Genomic DNA, 25,801 nt, shown 5'->3' on the forward strand with positions numbered 1-25,801 from the left:
AGCAAACTAGTAAGTATGCTTTTCTCTTGCTAATTTTAATTTACTTACAAAATGCCAAACTTGTGGCTGTTTTTAACCCTTGCAGCAAGACACTTGGATTAGTTGTGGACACTAGGCAATGGAGAAGCAGGCAGCTTTTAAAAGTGAGCACTAGAAAATGTTAGTAACACAGGAGAGAAAGCAGGGATCGCTGGTAGAAGGGAATTTAGGAAGAGACTAAGACGTACACCAGGGAGAAGGATGCCTGCAGCTGCCCTCTGAGGGACTTGGCAGGGATATGTGGGGAGAAAGGAGGTGGCTGAAACCACAGTGCTGTGCTGACGTGCTGGAGCTTCTGCTTGATGTGCTGGAAAGCAGAGAAAGGAAAGAAGAAGAAAGTAAAGTAAGGAAGATCATGCTGCCTCCTGCACTGCTTCAGTGGGGTTTCTCTTGTCTCGCTTGACAGGAAGTATTTGTGTGCAATTATCATTCAAGTATGCTTTCCCTATGTTACTTCAAACAAAAATATATGCCAATATAATTTTCCATGGGAAAAGGGAGCTGGGGGTTGCAAGGTTTCTTACGGTTGTATCATTCCTTGTGGTGTCAGCTGCCAGGACGGCAGCAGCTGGGCCAGGGCCTGGCGCGGGCTGGTGGGAGCGAAGGTGAAGCTGGAACGGGATGAGGCAGAGCCGGCTGGTTGCAGGGCAGGCTGGGGCACAGGGGAGGGAGCTTCAGTGGCAAATAAGACTTCAGGGTTTTTTTTCTGAAAGAGGACAAATGAAGTTTAGCAGATGTACCAGACAGCATTGCAGTGTTTCACCGATGTTCCAAGTGAAATGACTGCACGTAGTGTTGCAGGTGCCATATCCAACTGAAGTGACCTGCATCACCACTTAGTGGTATTGCTCCTCTTCATCCAAGATTGTGGGAGCTGTCATACAGCACCTGCAAAAAGATCTCCTATTACTGTGTTTACTGTAGGTTGTTCGAGGAACTAAAATGCAGTGGAGGTGCGTATATAATTGGACAGTCTCATCTGGTCATACCTCAGTAAGCACCTCTGTCCTTTAATTTTTAATTTTCAGTTAGTGGATTGATTCAGGTGTTCTCATTTCCAAAATTATTTTGGCAGGATGCCACCTCTTACCCTACAATTAGAAGTGTCTGGACAGAGCCTCCTTTATATTTTTCTAGCTTTTGAGAGCTGACATCTAATGTGTGGCCAACAGTGTGCAGGTTGGTCTAACACTGGTCTTGGGATAATTCTTGTGACATTCAGTGAAGCAAGCCAGTGTGGAAACACTGGAGGAGACAGAGTTTTGAACGTATGCCACAGAAGGTCGCTGCGCTCAGATGACAGTGTGTTTGCAAGGAGCAATTCTCAGAATTTCCTTTGGCGCTGAACCAGTTCAGGAAAAGAGGAAGATTTTATGTTCCCTGCCAGAACGCATCCCTGTAATAATGTGAGAATGAACGGTCCGATCCTAAATTATAAACAGCTCAGACGAGGCTGTGGTCTGCTGCAAAAACTATCTTGAACTTTGGAGAAAGATTTTGACTGTGATTATGTATATCTTTCTATGATGTGTGATAAAATACTGTGAGTTTAAGACAACATTTGTCATTGTGAAAGCATCCTTTTTCTATTTAATGCACCTTGTGGGTAGAATAAAAATGCAGAGATTCAGGTCTTGCTTAGAAAATATCTGGATTTGATATCTTCACCATTAAAAGAAAAAAGCTGTAGCAATAAACAATAAATATAGTATCAAGCAATAGAAAACTTATACAAGGATACTGAGGCTACACAAGTTTTCATGGGCTACAAACAAGTTATTCACTGGCCTTCAGAACAAAACTTTGGATAATTTACAGTGATTTTTTAAAAGAAGCAGAAACCTCAGCTTCACCAGTTTCCCTTCATTTATTTCTTTTTGGGTTTTTCTACTTCAGTCCAGTTGTGACATTTTTACCCTGTTCAAGGACTGAATGTAAATACAGGGAGCAGGAAATGTCAGTGTAATCAGGTGCAGCATCTCTGATTTTAGGACAGTTCAGTACTCCCAGTAGCAGTGGAGCTTAGGCCAGAGACAGGAGGAGATTTAGCTGGAAGAGGAAACATGTGTGTAAAGTACTTTCCAGCTGAGGGAATGCTGAAGAAAAATGACCTCTTATCTCACAGCAGCTACAGCTGTTTGTTGTGCATTGCAATGCGTACCTTGAATTGTATATGCTGCCCTAGAGAATATATAGCGGAAGGCACTTTAGGTTTGAGCCAATACACTTAATCCCCAATGTTGCCTCAGGGCAACCCCTTCTCTCTCTCCCAACAAATTATAAGAGTCCAATTCCTGTGTTGCCATGAGATATTTGTGATCACACAGAGAAATAACATCCCAACCGGAAGACCAGAAAGCCTCCTTGCTATGTGTCCTGCCTGAATGACTAGGGCATGGTCTCGTATTGCATGAATTAAAACGTTTTAAACTCGTATATGCAGCAGGTGATATTGTATGTATGGCATGGAGTTGAACTTGAAAAACGAATAGGACTTTTGAAGAACTGGTGTTCATGGAACCTGCATGGGCAGGGAAGTGCAAACACTGAGACAGTTGATGGTGGTGGTAGTTTTTTGAGTACGGTGAAACCCAGAGAGAACAGAAGTCATTTGGGCTGCAGGTGTATCGTGCTGTATTGAATTCTCAGCCTAACAAAGTAAGAAAGCTGGTAGAATTCTTTTTTGTGGTGTTGTTTATGGCAAACTCATCTGTTACTATGGTGGCAAGCAATAAATAATGATATAAAGGGATTAAAATTAGTTCTGGCATCGCTGGCATGTGGTTGGAAGGTTTTATTCTTGGTCTGAGTGTTATTTGTGCAAAATATGGTGGTGTGTTAAATTGAAAAATAGTTTATTTTTTTTCTAAGTTGCCCATTAATGAGTTATGGCAATCGTTTCCTGAATACAGGTGACCCCTCAGGGCTTATGTCATATAAACTAGTCTTTGAGTCCTATTTGGATGGACTGTCTCTGGCTATTCCACCCTGATGCAACAGTGTCTACAAAGGCACTTCTCAGAAGACTGAACAGTAGCCATAGCAAGAGATTTCACAGGCAAATAACAATTAGTTGTGTTTTTCAGCTACTGAGCTTGTGAATGGAGAGGAACCTGGCAGGAGAAAGGGGAAAAATACCAAATATATCCCAGGAGCATTTACAAAGTTGCTTTTTCTAAATTGATTTACGAATGCAAATAAACATTGCACCATGTCTGAAAGAAAAGTAACTCTTTCTTACATAAGAGCCTAAGATCGCTCATTCTTTTGCCTGAGGGAAAAAAAAATATATTTGTTTTTTTAAGTTTTAGCAGAAGGTAGCAGTAAGCAGGGCCAGCAAGCTGCATGTCTTTTGCACATACGTGCACTGAGTTGAGGAGGAAGAAGAATGTGTGTTTCCACCTTCCTCCAAAACCTGGAATTGGTGCATCTTTCCCTTCAAGAGAGAAAGAATGAATGAAAGAAAGGAATAGTATCTTTCTACTATTATGCAGCATTAATTCTTTTAATAATGTGTTGGAAATACATAAATGAAAAGGTGTGATCCTTCTTCCCTTGGGAATGCTCTGTGGACTGGCAGGGACGTGGTATGGTATAATATAAGCCTTTTCATGTTTCCTTTATGCGTATTAGGTTAATTGTCATTTTTACTTCACACAAGTTTTTATTCTCCTTACCATGCAACAACATGTCCCTATGATCATTTATCATCATTGCTGTTATAACACTTTCAGTGTTAGAAGACATCCTAAACAGAACAACAATAAAATACACTCCCCCCAATAAAAAGGTAATTACAAGGATATTGGTAAACAGTGTGACTACTTTTGAACGTCTGTGCACAAATATTGATCTAGGTTTGGACCACTGTGCTCATCTTTCATTGTCAGTTATCTCAATTAAAGCGAGGCTGAATTGTTGCTTTTCAGAAGGATCTGAATTTTACTTATATTTTTCACTGATGTAAGTACCTGCTGTTTTATGGCATAGATGTGTATATAATGGAGAGGCTTGTTGGCCACATGGTCACTGGACTGCTGCTGGTTAGAATGCAGTAAGAGCTTCTTCATGTCTATGATGCATTGGGCTTCACTGTGAAGAGAGAAGAGGATCTGAGGATGTCAAATTCATCAGGATCCTACTTGTCAGTGGGATCTGGTGCTCATAATTAAGGGAATTAGTAGCTGCCTGTCTTGGTTAATGCTCCAACAACTTTCCAAGGCTTAGAAAATGTAAGAGTTCGCAGAATAAGAGCATCTTACCTCAACAGTATTTTGGTGTATTTTAGCAGTTAATAATACATACTGCTATTTCAGATAGCTGTGGAAAGCCAGTCCGTGTGAGGGCTGATACCTACACTTAACATACACTAATAACTGGATATTATATTCCACTAGCCTAGAAAACACCACCACCTGGATCCTGTGTACAAGTGTCTGCAATTGCAGGAGAGCCCAGTTACAAGATCAGCTCTCAGTGGATCTTTTGCTTTACCGTGCTGTGAGGTTTATGGCCAATTTCTTATCTGAACACGAGCACTGAAGAAGAAAAGGGGGATGGCAGAGGAAATAAGAGGGTAGGGTATGTAAATGGAGGAGAGAGGAGATACAGTGAGAATAACTGTGCTTGTCACCTTATGCTGTTTCCCATGGGAGAGCATTACATTCGTACTATTGCTGTTAGGAGAAAAAGGTGCTGGGCGGGGGGAAGCTTGTTTTCTGTGATTTGAAATGTCACGCAGGTATTACTCTAAAGCTACAAAATATCAAATGTTTTGATACATTTAGTAGCAGAGTCCAAATATTTTTGACTTGAGAATTTTCACTCTGAGCTGATCCAGCCTAAATGTTTACATCCCACTGCAGTGAGATTAGTAGGAAAAAATCTTGCCAGCAGGCTGTTTGGTTGCTTGTGTTTTTTAGAAAGATCTGCAGACTTAGCTTTGTCACCTGGTGCTCTGTTGGGAGGCAGTTTCTACACCTTGGATAAAGGAAAGGGATCCTGTATTGTATGTCGAGTATGAAAAAAGCCTCACTTAACTCCTTGCGTGTAAGAATTAAAGCAGACTGAAATGCGATGGATTCTGTGCCTACCTGCAAAATTTGCTCCAGTGGAAAAGCACTTCATGAAATATCAGATAGGGTGCATGTTTTTCTCTGAAAAATTTTGACTTTTAATATTTTGTATGTGAATACTTTTCTGTGTGTTCCTTTCTGTTCACAAAAAAAGTGACCAGGAGTAGTTACGTTTACACGGTCCTAAAATTACATTCGGCCCTTTGAAAGCAACCATGAGGCTGATGTAGCCTTCAGTGAAAACGGGTTTGACAGCCCTGAGATATACCATCTAGGAGAGTAGCAATGTGTTTATCATCAACAGTGAAAATACTGACCTGGAAAAGATATTTTTTTTGTCTTTTAGCATACACATTGATATGGATATAAGGAAAACAAAAGCCCCACAGCTGCTCCGCATGCAGGGCTCTTCTGAATAGCAGAATGGATCAAAGGATGTTTATATTTCCTTGTGAAGAGGAAAAATACATCACTTTATAAATAACAGCAAAAACAAATCAAATCAATACCAGGAGCTTTTTAATAATAATGCATTTCTTATGGCTGGCCTCAGTATAGGTCTCAGCAGTGGGTGAGACCTAAAAAGAGTGAACTAAAACCTCTCCTGACACTAGTTTTTGTTTATTCTTAAGGAATTAACTGGAGTACCAGACTGTGACATCCTGTAACGCTGACACATTTGGAATCTGGGGGCTAAGTCTGTATTATATAGCTTGAGTTCATCTGCATTGTGAAGTGGTATTATGAAATAAATTTTTCCTTTCTTCAGAAGTGAAGAACGTGTTGGGTAGTTTTACTTTTTTCATCTGTTATGTGCTGTGGCTGGGTCATTAATGCACTTCAGTTGTTAGCAACGCATCCTGAATGTTTTCTGTAGACCATTGCAGTCTGAACACCTTTTTTGGTTGATGAATTAAGGAGAAGCTCTCTCTCACCTTCCGTGGAATGTGTTGGCTTCCATCCTGATGAATGTTGCTGTAGGATGCAGTCATTTATTTTAACTGTGTTGACTTTCAAAGCTATTATATGATCTTGTTACAAGCCAGCAAATTCGTACTGTATTTCAAGGGATGAAAGTTAGTGCTGAGATCACCAAATAGCACTTACTTTCAATAGAGCTTTAAAAAATTCTTGCCCGTGAATTTTGTGATTAGAAGTAGATCATCTATTAACAAGTCAGTGCAGGGGTAGGGAATAGATCCAAGTGCTTCCTAAATTGGAGAAGTGTTGGCTGGGTGCAACAGTGAGCAGTAAACAGGGTATAAAAAGCTATGAGTAGTGGAGAAAAGGATTAACAAAAAGAAAAAAAAAATAGAAAGTTTTGTATTACCTCAGACATAACCGAGTCATACAGTTGCTTGGTACAGGCATGAAGTTATTAGCAAAGGAAAAAACACATCACAATGTTTTATTGTCTCTTCTTTAGATATTAGGCCTCCAAGACTAAAACCAAATATCTATGTATATCTATTTATTTGTTTTCAGTTTTCCTTACTAACATTTCATGTCTAGATGAAACAAGACAGAGAAACTTTTTCTTAATTATTTAGTAGTAATTAATAATGTGAGCCAATGTTGTGCTGCCATGACACTGACCCTTTCTTATACATACAGTGCATTGTTCAGATATCCAAGGATACTACCTCAGTGTTTTCACTTAAAGTGTTCCATTTTCTTTTCCTTTTATTTTTTTTTTCAGGTTGACTTTGAACAACTCCAGGAAAACTTGTGTCAGATGGAAAGACGATGCAAAGCATCGTGGGATCACCTTAAAGCTATTGCAAAGCATGAAATGAAGCCATCTCTAAAGCAAAAAATGTCCGAGTTCCTTAAAGACTGTGCAGAAAGAATCATAATCCTGAAGATTGTTCACAGAAGAATAATTAACAGGTACAGAATTAGTTTGGTGGCAGCAATATCTTGCTGATAAATGACTTACTGAAATTATACGTTATGACATCATAAATATGTTTTTTAGAAGAGTTTAATGCACATTCCAGCAAACAATGCTATCAGGATGTATGTGATACATGCTTTGTTATAAACGCCATTTAAGAAAAATCCCCACTCCAGAAAGTTTCTGTATTTCTGATTAAAAGAAGCAAGGATCAGAATCCATTTATTCTCAGGGTGCAATAACTGGGTCTTTTAACTCCTGATCCCCAAAAGCTAGCAGCTTCATGGTTAAGTTGGCATATTTTCTGTACTTCCCTGAATACTTTTGAGGGGGATTGGCTTACTCTCTGACAAACAATAGCAGGCTGTCGCAAAAAAGAAGTTGCAATGACAAATTTGTTATATGCAGAAGTTGTAATGAGTCTTGTACAGCCAATTCTTCTATAGGCAGCACCACTCCTGTTTGCAAGATCTGCAACTATATGTTTTATGCTGATGCAGCAGTAGACAGAATTAAGATTTCTCTCCTTAGGACTTGCCATTGGGTTTAGTTTAATCCAATGGAGTTAACAGTAATTGTAGTGCGTTCAAATGTACATATCCGTGATAATTCTGCAATATACCTGAGCCTTTTTTTTTTTCAGATTCACAAATGTAGTTTAAGTCATCTGAGTAATTTATCTGTGTTCCTGTTTATTAATGAAAGCTTTAGAGATTTTCCAACTTGCGACTAATTTCCAAATTGCTGGCATCAAAATTAGAATGTGGATTCCAAATGATCCCAAATTTGAGGATATACACTTGAAAAGTTGATTCAGCTCTTATTTTGTTTTCATAATGACCAGGTTTTTATGCCATAAGTGATCAGAAATCCTAATTGCAGTGGAAGAGAAGTGAATTCGCTGTTTTCCTGTTATATTTACTGTATGCATTGTACAAATAAGAAAAATATTAACTTTTTCCTATTATGTCCTGCAACATCTAGTATAGTTCTCAAAAAATGTATCCATGTACATGCATCTTTTTAGGATTGGGAAGACTATCATCAGGGATGCAGATGCATTTAAAAGGAATTCCCACACGTTCTTAAACATTTAGTGTGCAGTTGTAAATCATGCAATATAGAAACAATAGTAAAAGCTGCAAATAGTGTGAAAGTTTCGAATGCCACAGGAGCAGTAAAACAGCAGATTTAGAGTATCCCAAACTTAAGCACTTGGTAGATAATATAATTTTATGGTTAGTTTTGTGAACCAGAAATTCTTTCCTTCTTGTGTTTGTTAGCCTGTAAATCTTCTTGTCTAGACTTTCCCCAACAACCTAACAGCCTCTTTGAAGTTGCTTTATACACATAAATAGAATTGAAACTTAATAAATATTTTTTCTAGAACTGAAATGAAATTGGTCATTCACATGTCAAATTAGTCATATAAAGTAGATGGAGTTCCATAAATATCTTATCTCTTGCATGAGCCTGGGAAAGTGGACTGGGATGAAGTTATCATGGACAAGACTTCCATGGTTTTAATTATAAAACATGCCAGTGTTATGCAAAGCATCCCTGAAAATTCTGTAGCACAAGTGAAATGAGGGGAGCTAATAAAGTAATAAATGCATTCACTGAAATGTTGGTTTTTTTCCTCCCGGAAACCATCAATAGAGATTTTTTTCCCTTTGCTTTTATGAACTCATTATTTTCCAGGTTTCACTCATTTTTGTTATTTATGGGCCATCCTCCCTATGCAATACGTGAAGTCAACATCAATAAGTTCTGCAAAATTATTAGCGAATTTGCTCTGGAATACCGCACCACCAGGGAACGAGTTCTGCAGCAAAAACAGAAACGAGCTAACCACAGGGAAAGAAACAAGACCAGAGGGAAAATGATAACAGATGTAAGTGGCAAAATGTATCTTCCACAACATGGGTTTTTAAAACTTTCTTTCATTGAATGTCATATATGAAGTGTTGTTACTCTTTATTTTTATTCTTAGGAGGTTCTTCTACTGTAAGTTATGAACTCTGTTCTCTAAGGAGGCAAAACTTGCAGGACGTTGAATGAGAATATTTTTTGCTTCATACCAATTTACAGAATGAGAACAAACTGAAATTAAACATCCAAAAAGAGCATTTCTGTGTGTTGCACAGACAGTGCCTAAAATATCTAGAAGACACTGGAACTATGTGTACCTGATCAGACAAGAACATGAAAAAACCTAGAAATTAGGCTCCTAACTGAGGATGTGATTGAAATGGTCAACCATTGTAGCCACCTAAGTGATTACAAATGAATTTAAATGGATTTTTTTCCTCCATCTTTGAATATCCTAATATACAGTGTTTAATCTCAGTGTTTTATCTACTTTATATATATGTGCATGCATATATATATATGCATGCACATGCACAGCAATTTTCCTCTTAACGTTAAACCACAGAACAGCCAATTTTAATGGAACAGACTATTTTGGAGTTCTGAAAGAATGGACAAATTTATGTTCACAAAAGATGTTACCCTGTGACCTTTTTGACTGTATATGTGCATACTGATAAAATAAATTAAAACAAGATTTGTTTTCTCAGCATAGTAAGATTTAAAATTCACTTGATTTTTTTTAATCTTCATTTTTTCTTTAGGTTGATGTAGTTTGACTCAATCCAAATAAAGTTTTAAGAAGTGCCAGTACTTAATAAAAATTTCCAGCTGTCTCAATATCCAAATCTGGAGTCTCAATTAGATGCAAGTGGTTCACTGCATATGAAGCTACCCCTGCCTTTGGCATGAAAAGCCCTAAGCTGATTACAGTTTTATGGCTCAGGCAACATAGGTCAAAATATACATATATATCTATGTGTTGAGACCGATATAAATTGAGCTTGTATTTAAGTCATTGACTCACGTTCATTTGTAGATCTTTCCTGGCAATATCCTCTTTAAATCTGGAAATCTGCCCCATCTAGAGAAAATGTTGAACCTGTATTAGTATCTCAAAAGATTTTCTTTTTGGTCTAGCCTCAGGTTAAGGAAGAGGCTCTGATTTTATATGAAGGATATAATATAGTCATAAAAATTTTGAAAACTACCACTGGGGAACTGAGATCACTCTCTTCACTTGCTTCTCAGTTTTTCTGCCATATTCTAGAGAAGAGAAAAGCTAGCATTAACCAAAGAGACTGGTAAATTAAAATGTTCATTTCCTCAAATAGCTTCAGTAGTTTTGAGTAGCTTAGGTGATACTGAGATGTGACGAAGCTCTTGTTTTCCTGCTATATGATGTAGTGTTTCCTACTATATGATGTAGTGTTTCCTGCTATATGATGTAGTGTTTCTGTTTCTGCCGGGCTATGGCAGGGCTGAGAAGGCTTCGCTGTGTCCTGTTCCTCCAGGAAAACTGAGGGGAGAAGGAAATCTGATCACTGGCAGCCGGGTTCAGGAAGCAGAGAGAAGGGACCCTTTCAAACCAGAGAAAGGCTCAGGGCTGACAGCCAGTAAGTGATGAGCAGAGCCAGAGACAATGGCTGGTTTCTGAAAAATGTAGGAAAAGAAGCAGCTAGGCCTTTCCCAGAAAAACTATTCTGGGCAGAAGATGTCTGTTCAGCTCAAGATAGTGTTGAGATTTTACAACAATTAAATGGCACCTAAACGTTAGTATTCCACCCAAAAATATCTTTGAGGTCCGCTGAAAGGGAGCATTTTTACCTGTCACTAATTTATAATTATGTAATGATTCTATTAGCTTAAAGAAAAAAAAAAAAAAGACATTCTTTAAAACTCCCCTTCTTTAAGGAAGTTATTCATGCGGCCATATGGTTATTTCAGGACTTACTAAATCTCTTTGACTGTAGCCCAGTAATATGGTCTCGTTTACCATTCATTTGATTGCAGTACATGGTAAAACAGAATTAAAGTTGCACCAGACTATTTATCACAGCTTGCTTTGACAACTTCAAAGTCAGATCTACCTCAAAACAAGTTTCCAAATCAGCAGGATGAAAGATATTTATGTGTGAAGAATGATGAAAAAGGGGAGTTTTATTGTAGTCTTGTGTTGGCTGCGGTTTGTATCTGGTTTTGATTTTCTTAGTGTTTTGTATTTGAAGGCATTGGAAAGGGAAGAGATATCAGTAATGCGTTGACAGTATGTTCAACTAGTTTCTAAACACTGATAGAAGAAAGTTTAGATCTTGACATTGGAAAGAAAGTCATTCTACAAGGTAATTCTAATAAATAGTAGTCATGTGGAATTTTAATTTCTGCTTTTGGTGACCTAGAAGGATTGTGCAGTTATTTGATATTTACCTGCCTGTCCTTTTGAAAGTTTCCTGAGGATCTCATTTCTGTCACCTTACATTGCTTCTAGGCAGAAGAAGGATTTTAGCAAAAATGGGAAAGGAGTAAGCCAGAACCATCCCAGTTCTTAATGAGAAGGCACATATCTCTTAAAGCTTGGTCTCCCCTGCAGATTTGGAAGGCGGCGGGGTGCTGGCTCTTTGCTTGGAGAGAATCTGCTGGCTCTTTGAATGGAGAACTTGCATCAGCTTCAGCAAGTGCTCATGTGGAGCAGGGCTGAGAAACACGATGAGGAGTATTTCTTTCAGCCTTTTACTGCAGAGCTCTTTGTATGTTCTTTAATAGCTGAAGCGGACTGGGCACTGTCAGTTTAAATCTCAGTGAATGTTGTCTGCATGAGAGAGAGAGGGAGAAAATTGTGGAGGATGGAAAAAATAGGATAAGAACAGTGAGTTGCCACAGTTTCATAAGGAAAACTGCCTAGTCTCTGTAACCTTATATCTGACTTTAGCCAGTGATAGCAGTCATTAATTTCAGGCACACTAAAAATAACAAGTAAGCAAAATAGAGAAGAAATGCAACTGTAGATACAACTCTGAGCTTTTAAATTATTTTTAATAGTAGATAATATAAGCATCTGTCTTACAGATTTATGAAGCTCTGCTTTTCATGATACTTAAGAGTTTCATTTCCAAAATTGCTATGTAATAGAAATAGTATTTTGAAACAGCAAATCCACCACATAGAAATGCTAGCCTAAAGGGAAAATGGGTGGCAGGGAGAGAGCAATGGAAGGAGAGAAATCTCAGATTGTCCTGCAATACCCAATACTAGATGAATCAAACAGCCTTTTTTTTAAAAAAAAAAATTAACATCTTGTACCTGCAGGAGGTATTCAGTACAGCAATATTCTTCCAGTGCTTTTTGGTAATATTAAATGTGAAAAAATCAAACAGAGAGGAGTACATTGCCCTTAAAGTATGTCCAGAGCAAATGACTTTTAGGTTGATTAAATGGACAGGAAGGTCAGCAGCTGGGACTTTCCCTGTAAAAATCTAGCCTGAAATAAAGTAATAATATAATACTTTTTTTTTTCGGAATACACTCTTTGCAATGTGTGTGCTCTGCTCTTTCACCTTTCCCTGAGTGCTTTTTGCATAGTGTAGCTTAATTTGCTCTCCTCCTAGTTTTTATTATATAGATGTACTTAGGGATTAGGATACAAGTGTGTTTTTTCTTCCCATTCTTCTCCTTTCTGTTTCTTATTCATGCCAAAAAGTGAAGAGTGGCCTTCTTCAGAGCAATTGCTTTATGGCGTGACTCCCTGCACCACAAGGGATGGAAAAAACAAATGGATCTTTTCATAATGTAAAGGGAACATACCTGCTGAGGTCCCTCTGCAAAATATCTGCCTGTGCTTCTGTCAGTGCCACTGTGTCCAAAGAAAAATAAGCATCTCACTCTTCGAATAAAACATACCCTTAAAAAGTAATGTTAAAGTGCTGCTCCGTACTCTCACAGCTAATCTTCTTATGGAGATTGTGCTGAAACTAAGCTGAAGGCCAAAGTAAATTGGGCTTTTGTTTTTAATGATGAATGTTTCTGGAACAGAACGTATCAATCCCAGACAAAAATCATAACTGAGATGGAGATAAGGTCAAAAATATGTATTAGTAACACCAGGGAGGGGAATAGCATTGGTGGAATGTTTCTAAAAAACAAAACAAAACCCACAAATGAAAAAAAATTCATCGAATTTCTGGGCTATGTTTACACTTTATAAGGAATCAAACTGAAAATTATGGAAACAAGCAGCCCAGATACTTGAGAAACTTGTGTTTTACTTTGGGAGCCTTCCATGTGGGGCATCTTGCAACCCGATGAAGAAATCCCCAGTCATTTGGGAACACAACTCTAAATAGTTTGCTAATTCCCTATATGTCCCCAAATCTAAGAACACACCATATGCCACAATATTTTGATATGCCCATTGCATTTAATGTAGTGTAAGTGTCAAGATAGTTTTACACGCCTGCTGTCACAGGGGGTGAAAATCCTGATGAAAAGAATAATTGCATCTCTCTGATTTCCCAGATCTGGTATCAGGCAGCTGCTGAAGAACTTGAATCATGTATTATTAAGCATTTATTCAAAGACTACTCAGCACTTGAGTGCTCTATTAAATTGGAAGTTGCAAAGCTCCCGCTTTAAAAAAAAAGAAAAAAAAAAAAAAAAATTGAAAAAACCTCTTAAGCGTAGAGAAAAGGAATTGCCAAGAAGCCGACCACACCACTGGAAGAAGGAGCGTCCAGGACCTCCCTGTGCTGAACAGAGCTGGGAAAATGAGTGGGACTCCTTCCTAGTGCTCTCAGTTTCCGCAGGGCAGTTTCTGGGGCAAGCAACCATGTGACTCAAGGGAGAGAAATAGGATGGGTTCAAGGGTAGATTCAGTTCAGAATTCCTCTAAGAAAAATCAGGAAAAGTTTATATACCTTACTGACAGTGACAGTCTGTTCTACATACAGTTAACTGAAGAAAAAAAAAAAAAAAACAAGTTAATAATCTAAGGAATAGACTCCTTGTATGTTTTGTATTTTTATGTCATCCTATAATTGCATAGACAGTATCATGGTTGCCTCTTATTCTGTCGTGGTTTGACCATACTGTCTTTCCTAAATCTTGCTGTTTGTCCTTCTCCACCCTGTTTTTTGTTTCCAGTGGCAGACCGATGAAGAGGAGGATGCTGAGGTAGGGTTCTCTGAAAGAGCATGTCATTCCCATGTCCCCTGTGTGCTGTGACATCTAATTTCTAACTCAGATAGTATGGACTGCTCAACTCCATTTGCTCAACTGGAAATCTGAACCATGACATTTTGCTCATGGCTTTTTGGCTCAATCATAAGAATGCATTTTTACAGTCAGCTTTAACCATATGCATACCTGCTCTCTTGAGTAAGGATATCCTGACCTGAGGCCTTAATCATTTTAAGTTTCCTCATTTCTTTTCCTTAATGTCTGTTTACTAAACTGCAAAGTATCCCCACTACCCAAAACATCAGTGATCGGAATGTTATCGGCATCATCAGTTATCTTTTACTATGGATTACCATGAAAATTTCATACTCATTATTAAGCTGTGTAAGTCCAAATAGTATTAATTTATAGAGTTCCAAAGCATCAGGATATAGGGATGCAAAGCAGATTGTAATTGTTCTCCTCACTGTATGAACTGGGAATAAGATAGTTCAGTCACTGTAGAGGTGAGCCATGGAGTAGTTCTTGTATTTGTCATAAAGTGCTCCTAAAGGTGATATTGAAAATGAATAAAGTAATGAATAAAAAAGTTCAGAACTATAATGTGTTAGCTATATTTATAATAAAATAATGTATTGGTTTGAGGAGCATCTATTGTGCAATGCATTTTTTGTTCAGCACTAGGGCTTTCTTCAATTTGCTGAACATAAACGATGTGGCTTAATGCTCAGTTTCATAATGGCAGTCATTTGCTCAAGAATCTGGGGTTTGGGCACTAATCTACAGCCACATCTGAAAATTAAGGAAGTGAGATAAAACTTATGGCTACAGAGCTTCTCCCTCAGTGATGATTTTTGCTGTATAGCCTGGGGCGCAGAAAGAAAATTACATGAATTAGCCTGTTTATGCCAACATTTAACTAACCTGCGTGAATAGCAACTAACAGTTATGTGAAGACTTTATCCTTTGTTTTTTTTCTGAGATGGTATTGATTAGCTTTACAACCCATTGTGTGTAAGAGAGTATTCTTAGTGCAAAAATGGCATGCATTTCCATAGAAGTTTCTCTTTAATGGTTTTCTATCTTTAATTTCACTTGTTAAACTCTAGCACTTGTATACTTTCCACAGCAAAATGTTGCAAGCTAATATTTTAACAAGGAAACAAACTTCTCACTATCAAAAACAAATCTCACACTGGTATATTTAGCTCAGTGCCTTGTAGGGATTATTGTTTTGCTACTCACTTAACTTGCTGTCCTACCCTGAAAAGTCATTATGTTAAAATAGAATCATCCTGTCATTGATTTCCAGATTAAATATTTTCAGTTTTTTATTGTCAAGTCTTGACAGCCCTGGGGACTTAATCAAACCTCTGAAAGTAGGACCTACTCTTTTCTTTCAATTTACCATTCTCTGACAGAAAGGCTCTGCAGGATTGCATCCGTTTAACTGACTGGCTTGATACCATCAACTGAATAATTAATGTTGTTTATTATGCGAAGGGAGAAGAGAATGCAGCACACCTTCTTTCATCTGTGTTGGTCAGAGTGAGAAAGATTAAAAGGAAAAAGGAAACGATTTTCAGTTTCTTATGCTAGACTGATAAGACTGAGAATACCAAGGGGTATTATTATCTGTTGATGCCTGTTTGCTCTTGACGGAGCTGATATTTTCTGCAGCCAGGAGTGTCTTTTAAATGTGCTTCAGCCTTTCTGTAGGTAAGAGCAGAAGAGTGAACACCAACATCTCAGCCCTTTGTAGGCAGGAGCTGGGCAGAGAGAGCAGCCCAGCAACACAAGCTCTTCTCCTTAGAAAGTATCAGTTTCTGCTGTTTTCATCCATTTCTAGATGGCTGTTTTCAGCAGCTGATGGAGCTGCTGCATCCACGTGCTGTGCGTGCCCAGCTGATGTGGCCGCTGTTGTTCACGTAGTCCTGGTGACAGGGAAATCACGGGGGGGCTGGGGAAGCAGCGGGCAGATTCCTAAATCTCTTGTAAGGTTTTGTTTGTTCTTCTAACTGCTGACTGCAATTTTTGTGTTTTGGCCATGAAATAATTTGGCTGGGTGTTTTGGGACCAGGGATTTTTTCAGCATTACTGGTAATATGTTTTAACGTTACTTGTAGGTATTTGTGTTTTAGAGCAATTTGAGAGTTCTCTATGCAGGAAGGCAAGAGACAAAGGTCTGTCTTCCTAGACGAATCTTCCCATTTTGCCTTGCTACTTAAAGGTGATTTTACAGGAAAATAAGCAGTTTCTGAATCGTGTTGGGTCCCATGCTGTCCCCGCAAGGTGTCATACCTGACCCCAGATCAGGCCCAGCCTGGGTCAAACATTTCAAAGCAAGTCTTTTACCTTATACTCTCAGACAGAAGGTCAAAATTATAAAGCTTAAGCTAATGCATCTGGTTTTTCTCTGATTGTGTCCGCTCCCTGCCATCACCCTGTTTCCAGTTTATTTCTGCTCAGGGGGCATGTGCTGGGAGAGAGACAACTGTTCTCTGTCTCTTTTGGGAACAGCTGCACTCCAAACCGAGCCCAGGAAGACACCTTTCTCCTTGCAATTCACATTCTTGACTCTGGCCTATTCTCTGTACTATTTTGTGTTAAAACAACAAATCCGTTTTCCTCCCGCAGTCCGGCAAGTTCTCCAGCAGCTCCCCCCCGTGCCAGAGCCAGCCCCAGGGCCTGCAGTACGCTGAGGATGCTGCCGAGCACGAGAACATGAAGGCCGTGCTGAAGACCTCCTCCATCGGCGGGGAAAGCACCACAGCGCTCGGGGTCCGCACTCGAAGCCGGGCCAGCCGAGGTAAGTGCCAGCAGTTTCCTTTTGGCTACCCTTCTTGTGGCGTGGTAGCTACATGCTGGCCCAAAGGCAGGTCATGGCCCTGTTGCATAGCGCTTGTGGCAGAAAGGGTCGAAGGGGAAGGAGAAGACCCCAGTGGTGTTTCCATGCTGGAAGTAGTGATTTGAGGCATGGGCATGTAGAAGAATTTACCTGAAGTTTTACCATGTGGATCACAGCCAAAGCCTGCAGAAATTCTCACCTCTCCCCACACTATGAATGTGTCTGCCCACTAACACCTCAATTTTTATTCTTATTCTAATAGTGAAAGCAAAATGGGGCATCCAGGGAACCCATGATGGGGATTTCTTTTTATTTTCAGTAGAAGCAAGTGGAATGTAGCAATTCAAACTGAAGTTAAAGGGTCTTGCAGCATTTTAGGGATGATTGGGGAGAGAAAAATGGATATAGAAAAGATTGATCTTTAAACCACCTCTTCTCTAACCTGCAAAGGTGGTGGACCTCACCTAGGCGTTCCTGCTCCAGCAGGGGGATTGGACTAGATTATCTTTTGAGGTCCCTTCCAATCCCAAACATGCTGTGATACTGTGATTAAGTGGAGCCTAGGAGCGTTAAAATCTCCTGTGGACAGCCTCACATGTCCTTGCTCTCTTGCCAGATACCTCTGTCTCAGAGGTTCACAGTGCTTTGCTGTTTCCAAGTGTCAGCACAGGTGATTGCTGAAAGCTGACAGGGAGGAAATTAAAACCTGCCCCAATCTGCCAATTCCAACACCTGATACTCTGATGGAAGAGGTCACTGGTACAACCATTCTTGGCCATGAAACAGCCTTGTTTTTTGTCCAAGACGTGATTCGCTGGTACATCTCTTCATTTAAGCAGCCACTAAACCACTTCCTTTATGCTAGATCATTTTACAGATGCTTGGGTTCACAAGTTTATTTTCTTTCATCTTCCCTTCACCCACTCCCATACATGAGATACGTGCAAGATGGTTTTGGAGTACACGTGATGCACCAATTCAAGTCCTCAGTTTTCTGTTCTGGTATTTCTTTTTCCTCACACCGCAATATCTTACACTTTCTTGATTCATTTTTTATACCACTGACAGCACATCCGAGCATCCACCACTAGGTCTGTGTGTGTGTGGTTTATTAAGGCCTGAAACAATTATCCTATCTAATCTAGAAGTTTCACAGCTCCAATTTAAGAAGCAAGGCAACTAGCTAAATACAAAGATGGAATAATTCAATCTTCACTGCAACAAGCTGAATAGCTGAAGTAACCTACTAAATGCCAACAAGCAGTGTGTCCTAAGAATGGTACTCACCTTGTGTTTCCCTTGAGGGAACAGCAGAGGCAGAGGATCAGTGAGCCAGACAAACGTTTGTCAGGAGCACTATTGTAATACAACTTCTCTTGTTGAGAGCCAAGGTAGAAGCAGAAGAGCAACGTGCTAATCAGAGCTCCTGTTTATTGGCACTGGGGACATGATATGAGTAGCTTCCCCCATGTATTTTGATCTGCTTGCAGTTCTACCTCACCCACTCTTTTGCAAAGCTTACTCTCAATGTTCACACTGCACACTAGCCTTTAAATTATTTAAGAACAAAAAGCACATGGAATAGTTGCCTGTAGTGGAGGAACCCAAGGATGTGTCTGACACAGCTCTGTGAAGTAAGAAATGCTAGAGTCTTGAGTTCAGAGACATGGCTCACTTGTTTGTTTGAGGTTTTAACCAAAATAGCTTATTTAGCTTTGCAGCTTGCCAGTGACTCTTACTTTTCTGCTCATAACAGAGAGGACACAGTTGTGCCAGGACGCATACAGATTTTTGATGAGAAGGTGAATTCTTAATTGTGAAAGGGACAACTAGACATGTTGAACCACTTTTTTTTTTTCCTTTTTCGTGTCTTCTTTGCAATAGGCTCAGATACAGATGCTTGGAAATTGATTGCTTCTCTCTTTTGGTTCAAAGGACCTGTCTTGCTGATTTGAACCGGTTTCTAACATGTACCATGACTTATAGTCTCTGTGTAATAGGAGCAGAGGGAAGCATGGTCACACAAGACTCCTGCAATCCTTGGCTCATAGACAGTCTCTAGCAGATATTTGCCAATTGTATGGTCAAGGATAAGACTCTGAGGCTGAAGGGAATAGAAAGTTATAATTGCATTTGAGCTCTCGTGTCTCTGCTGATACAGCAGAGAGTCTAGGGTATTATTTAGAAATATTCTCCATTAGCAAGAATCTTCTACTTTGGCCACTTTGAAGCAGCAATGACTGAGCTGCCTCTTGTAATTCCCAAAACAAGCTCAAATGCAAAACCAAAGTGACGCAAGAGATTTCTGTCTCCTTGTCCCTCAGTTCATTTGCTGGACTTTTCTAGGCCGTGTCGGTTCGTGGAATGCTGGCAACGATGATTCACCTAATGCAACAGATGACGCAGCAGATGAGATCATGGATCGCATTGTAAAGTCAGCCACCCAAGTGCCAAGCCAGCGAGTGGTGCCTAGAGAGAGGAAGCGGTCACGAGCGAATAGGAAGTCATGTGAGTATATGGCTATTAAATTTCTCAAAATAAGCAAATGTGCAAATATTTGTGCATATTGGTGTAGGAACCAGGCCTTTAGAATACAGACATGCATTGTTACTTCACAGAATTCATAGCATTGGGACTCCTCTCCTATGAGGACAGGCTGAGAAGGTTGGGGGAGTTCAGCCTGGAGAAGAGAAGCCTCTGGGGAGACCTTATTGTCACCTTTCCATACTTAAAAGGGACCTATAAGAAAGACAGGGAGAGAATTCTAGCAGAGCCTGTTGTGATAGGACAAGGAGTAATGGTTTTAAACTAAAAGAGGGGAGTTTCAGGGTAGACATGAGGAAGAAATTTTTTACAGTGAGGGTGATGAAACATCGGCACAGGTTGCCCAGAGAGGTGGTAGATGCCCCATCCCTGGAGATATTCAAGGCCAGGCTGGTCAGGGCTCTGAGTAACCTGATCTAGTTGAAGATGTCCCTGCTCGTTGCAGGGGGTTGAACTAGATAAGCTCTGAAGGTCCCTTCCAACCCAAACTATTCTATGACTTTATGATTGATTCCGAGCAGCTTGAGTGTATACTTATGATTGGTGTATATTCCTTAGTATTGTTTACACAATGTATACAGTGGATGGACTCTATGTTCTACAGAAGTTGAAATGTACTTAGCAGTAAGAAGGATATTTTACGGTGCTTTACAGCTTCTCTTATGACAGTACTTATTCATAACTAGATAAGTCAGATCAAGACCTCAAATGGAGACTGTGAAGGTACTGTGAAGTGGCATGAAGATTAATAGTTGTATCGGTAGCTGGGTTTCTTCATAAAGCAAAAAGTAGTTTGAAAGATTTTGCCTCTTAAAATTTTTCTCTCTTGTGCTGCGTACACTCCTTCCACAGTCCTGAAAACAAAATCTCTACTGCTGCTTGGCTGCAAAGTGGTGATAGAGGAGCTTAACTTCCACTGGGAAGAAAAGGTAGCAGATTTATAAGGTGATCTTTCAGTGGTGTAGTGTGGCTGCAGAGCTGAGCTGCAGCACCCAAGTTTGAGCAATTTGATTTTGTGCTTTAGTAAATATGATGTTTAAGAGGTGATGACCATTCTAGTTCTTTTTTTTCCCTATGTGCAGAGACTACTGTGATTACCATGAGAAAGATAAGTACCCAAAGAACGTAAGATTTTAGTGTTTAATGTAATTCACCATATGTGGCTTTTTGACTACCTTTCCATCCATCTTTTTAGCATTTCTGGGAAGTTAGGACAAAGAGGAGACAACAACAGTGAGTGAAAAATCACACTGATTTTTGGTTTTTTGTGGAATTATTCTAACATAGTGGATGATTAAAAACGTTTGGTATAAGCAGTGATTGCTGTAAACTAGCATGTGCTGAGAGCATTTCCACTTTCCCCAACATGCTGAGAAAGGGACTTCTGCATGTGGCAAGAGCAAAAGCAAAGTGGACACTCTGGTTAGATGAGCCAGACTCTAAGCAAAGAATATGGGCTGATACTGGATTGTCCGTCTTACTTTCCGTCATACACTGTGCTGTACCTCTGTGTGGCATCACCTTCTGCTGCTGCTCACTTCCCCACATGGTTCTGGTGTTCTGCACGTGCTGACTGCCCTTGTTGGCTTGTGCATAGCAAATAAACCTCCTGTATGTTTGCCTATTTCCATGGTTTATCCCATGCTAAAATATTTCCTCTGTTAGCAATACTGAAAGTCTGATTTCTGCTTTTTACTGGATACCTTTTTCTCAAGGAAGCACTTGCTGCAGTAAAAACAAACAAACAAACAAAAAAAACCCACAAAAAAACAAAACACAAAAAACACACTACAGGACACAGGATAATGAAAGCAAAAATACTGTATATTTTCCATTGTCCATTGAATTGATTTTTTTATTCAGTAAAAAGATGAACAGGGATTAAGCATTCAGTAAACATTTAGGCTGGGACTGTTTTACATTGTAATGAATCATGATAGAGTCCAGCTTTTTTGCTTGTTTGTTCTTCAAGATCTGGATGAGACTTTTAAGTGGGTTAAAAGGCAGTTTCAAAACAAACATAAAGTTCAGTAGTTTAGCATCCCTTTCAGCTGACGTGCTGAAAGAAAGTATGAAAGGAGAATATCTCAACTGAACTGTTTTACTCTGATATACCTGGATGATGAATAGATGGAAGTAGTTTAGCTCTAAAATGCACTCAGCTGGAGTGATAATATGTCACCTCCAGGAAATGATCAGCCCTTTTCAGTGCATGATGTGAGTTAAAGGAGCAGAAGATCTTCCAGGTAGAAATATAACACAGGTCCTTCATGAACATATTAGAAAGTAGATCTTAGGCGTACTTCAGTGATTTACATTAGCAGATGCTATGGTGTCTGTTACCTGCAGTGCAAAGACACCTTATTATCTGATGAGTTTGATTCACCACTTTCAATCTTAAGGCCCCCATATATATCCTTTGGCTTTTGCTGTGAGCTTTGTATTCAGTCTGTTCATGGACATCAAAGTGAAACTCAGTTAAAAGGAATGATTTTCCCTGTGCATCATGTTGCATATGTCTCATTGCTTTCAGTGCAGAACTGGAAATCTTGTCAGGCTTACTTCGCATTCAGCAGAGTTTTTAGCGAGCCTGAGCTGAGATCCATGTTTTTAGCAAAATAAGGAACTCAAAAGATTTATATGCAGTTGCACTGTAAACATTTCCTGTGGATCAGGTAGAAGATTCTCATAGGCAAGGGATTTTTTTGCCAGGAAATAAAAAGAAAAGGAAAAAAAAAAAAAGAAGAAGAGAAGTAAAAAGCAAGTGGTACTCAGGTCATTTATAACTAACGGAAATCGGAAACAGGAATATGAAAAAGGTTAAGTTACATTCAATAAACTGTTGTAATGGGAAGATGAGACATTTTGTCATGTTCATTTGAACCATTTTACCTTTTATAATTGTTGAGCAGCAGGACTGCATGTGGAGAGCTTATTTAGATCTTTATAACATGGAAGAGTTTGAACTCTCAGAGCAATCAGCAGAACCATAAATTGGGAGGAGGAATGAAGCAGTGAGTCACCCAACAAAAGACAGATGGAAATGTCTGTGTCTGTTGTCTGAAGATACAAAGGGTCACTGATAAACCCAGATTTGGCTGAAGCCAACTGAGACCTAGTAGGAAGGAATTTGTTCAGTGGGAGCTGAAATGGACTACAGAAAACTAAGGTGCAATAGAAAGTGCATGACAACTGAGTTTCTGTGATGATCTACAAAGAGGGAACTTAATTTTGTGCTAGACCTCTGCACAGTGGAGGTTTTTAAAGATAAAATTTGACATTTAGAACTACAGTAAGCAACTGTAAGTCATTGCCTCATAATGGGTGTTCAGTGACCTGCCTACCAGAGACACTGGAGTGTTGTTTTATATGAGAAAACAACATTACAGTTGTATTTGTTCATTAGAAGACTAAATCGGAAAGTCACGGGGTTGAATGAGCCGCAGAAGCTGAAATGCTCTGTCACCCCTCGAGGTGGTCGTTCAAAGGCAGCTTCAAGGCAAGTTGCCATAGGAAGCGTCTGCTATATTTTTTCTTTCTGATGTCTTTATTCCGTGTGTAAACAGCAGATCCCAGCCTCTAGAGATGTCAGTTCAGCATATTTTAAAAGCATAAAAACCAAATTATGTTGAAAATATACTGTCACATTCTTGATGAGTGAGAGCAGCTTTCTGTGAGAAAGGTTTTTATAACATTATGGGGAGCTGTTCAACTTAGCAAAGGAATAAAAAAAATAATATAATTAGGATTGTCTGGTTCTCCCATAAGGTTAGGATGACCTTCACAAATGGTGCCATAACAAACAGTGAGTGAAAAGGAAAATTGGGGTAATGAAGTTTTAAGATTCACTCTATCTGATAGTCCAAATTCCAGTGAATACAATTGCTAAAGTTAATTTTAGCAGCTTACAGAACAGCATTACAGGCATTGAAACTGTGAGTTTGGGGGAATAAAAAAGAAAATCTGTGTGAGATGCCACTGAGATTTTGGAAAACAAGAAAGGAGGTTATTTAATACAAAGAGAGCTGAATTATATACATAAATATAAGATAGATAAGCAGAGTTTGCAGTGAAGATTATAAGAAGTGAGTTAAGAGAAGAAATTATATAAAGAAGAATAGGACCACTTAGAAAATCCTATTACTGAATGAGACTTTCACACCATGATGAACCAGCCTGTGTCTATTGCTTCCACTTGGGGGAGGAACAAAATAGGACTAATAGCCGTGGCAGCTTGGAGGCAACAGAAGACACTTAAAGACCAGTCGTATCATTCATAGGAGAAAAACTTTACTTAAGTGTATTTAATTAAAAGAATCCCCTAAAACCCCACGATAGACAAATAGGAAGTTAGTGCTGTTTTCCTTCTTGTCTTGGCTGTTTATATAAAACAGGCATCTCCCAACACAAAATCATTCTCTCAGGAATAGAGTCTTCTGGAGTTGCCATTTCTGTGTTGGTCCCATTGAACCAAACGGATCTGTCTCAGGAGCATGATATAATTCATATCAGTCAGTGTCACAAAAATCACACTCCAGTCTAATAATCATGAATCAGCATATGGAAGGTATTTGCATGGAAGGTATTTGCACTAATTCTGACATACGCAGGGCAATGCTTGGGAATGTTGAGCCAAGGAGGGCTGATCTCTGACCTCAGCGAATGACCATGGCAGGGATCTGAAAAAGACCCCAAGTTTATCTAGTCTTAAGGATTCATTACCTTGTTCAACTGCTAATTAAGCCATAGAGCAGCAAAACCAGACCAGCTGACTAGCGATTACCTTAAGGCAATTAGGCTAAAACATGAACAGAAGGAGGGAGTATCTTCCTCTTTCTTTATGAATCATTAGTATTAACAATCTTCATGCTGGAAAAATGTGTCTCCTTGTTCTCTAAAGTCAAGACAGTGGTCTGAGAGTGGGGATCTCGACATGGTCTTGCCAACAAATAATTTCAGATAACCATACCAAGGAAATAGATCTTTAAAGGTCTTTAAAGATGGCTTGACTTTACACCACTGTTTGAATATGTGTCTTCAGCTGACCCTGAATAGCAAACCATAGTGTAGGGCCCAGATGTGACTGATGTTTGACGGTGAGTAGCACAGTGGTGGCTGTATTGGATTCATCTGAGGGACACAGTGCAGTGAGAGGCTTGTTTTCCCCTACATCATTTTATCTCGGAGTGTCTCTGTGTGTCTGCACTTTTATTTCTCTTACCTTTTCTTAAAATTAAAAATCTGCTTTATATTTGAGGTGGAGAAATGGGTTTGGAGCAGATCATAATTGAATCAGAATGTAATCCCATATTCTAATGAGTTGACTTGGTCAGAAGAATTTGTGGTGTTTAAAAAAAGAGAGAGACATGATAATGCCTTGTTCTTTTATTAGGGTTTGGAATCACATGTTAGGCTAATAATATACCCTGTGACTGACCCCTGAGATATGGAAACATCTCATAAGGGTTTATTGATTTATTTGCATAATGACTTGCAGGGAGTAAAACATTCTTATAGTCACTATGCAGAAATGGGTCTGAGGCACCACTCAGCTAATCTGTCAGACTCATACAAGTGGACTGTGAAGAAGATAGAAATTAAATCAAGATTATCTGAATCCTAGACAAATAAGCTCAGGGCCAGTGGATTAAGCTTAACTACATAACATCCCAGGTCAGGTATTTCATACTAGATTCCACCTTCAGTACAAGCAAAATGGGAATTAGCACACTGACATTAGGTGCCAAAATGTGGGAAAGAGCTCTGCCAAAGCCCCAGGCTTGGAGACAAGCTTTAGATGAGTTTTAGTAACATGTGCAGTGCTGCTTTGGAATAAACATGTTTGTAAACAAAAAAAATACTAGATGGGAGACTACTTGATTCCAAAGCTGTGGAATTTTTGTTTGGCATTCATAGGGTGCTTCAGTTAACTTTTTCTTCTTTTCTTTGTTTTTTTTTTTTTTTTTCATTATTTTTTCATTTTCACGTCTCTCCACTTTTTCTGGCTATGAAAAGATACAGAAGTGCCAAAATACCAGGAGCAAGACTGTTCTTCTGGTATTTATAGCCTGACTAAAAGCAGGAGTTAATGGAAATTATGCTTTTAAAAAAGTGAAAACCTTACAAGAAGAAAGCCTGTATAAAAGTAAGCAACTTCACTTTGAATTTGCAATTAATTATTTAGGATTTGAGTCACTGGATCCTATCAGGAGTTGAGAGAAGGGGAGAGAGTAATCTGGTTAGTGATGCACATTTAGCAAAAATTCTTTGCTTTTAGAAAAAGTAAACGTATCACCAATGGTATTCAGTATCAAAGTCTGTCTGTCCTCACACAAAGCACTGAGCCTTCAGAAG

General features: G+C 39.2%; 1 protein-coding gene across 14 annotated transcripts in view; it reads left to right on the forward strand.

Moving 5' to 3' along the window:
- The window catches only part of FHOD3 (formin homology 2 domain containing 3), a 385,520-nt gene that overhangs the window by 344,639 nt on the left and 15,080 nt on the right, over positions 1–25,801 (forward strand). For 10 of the 14 annotated variants that reach the window (XM_065052812.1, XM_065052803.1, XM_065052804.1 and 7 more), the window contains 5 exons: positions 6,814–7,004; positions 8,713–8,905; positions 14,020–14,049; positions 16,693–16,864; positions 19,250–19,411. In XM_065052812.1, the coding sequence (XP_064908884.1) occupies positions 6,814–7,004; positions 8,713–8,905; positions 14,020–14,049; positions 16,693–16,864; positions 19,250–19,411 (748 nt within the window). Of the gene's footprint in view, positions 1–6,813; positions 7,005–8,712; positions 8,906–14,019; positions 14,050–16,692; positions 16,865–19,249; positions 19,412–20,642; positions 20,681–25,801 lie in introns of all 14 variants that reach the window. The other 4 variants (XM_065052799.1, XM_065052806.1, XM_065052809.1 and 1 more) reach the window with 2 other exon arrangements.

The sequence above is a fragment of the Columba livia genome, chromosome 2, assembly GCF_036013475.1.
Source record: "Columba livia isolate bColLiv1 breed racing homer chromosome 2, bColLiv1.pat.W.v2, whole genome shotgun sequence".
NCBI lineage: Eukaryota > Metazoa > Chordata > Aves > Columbiformes > Columbidae > Columba > Columba livia.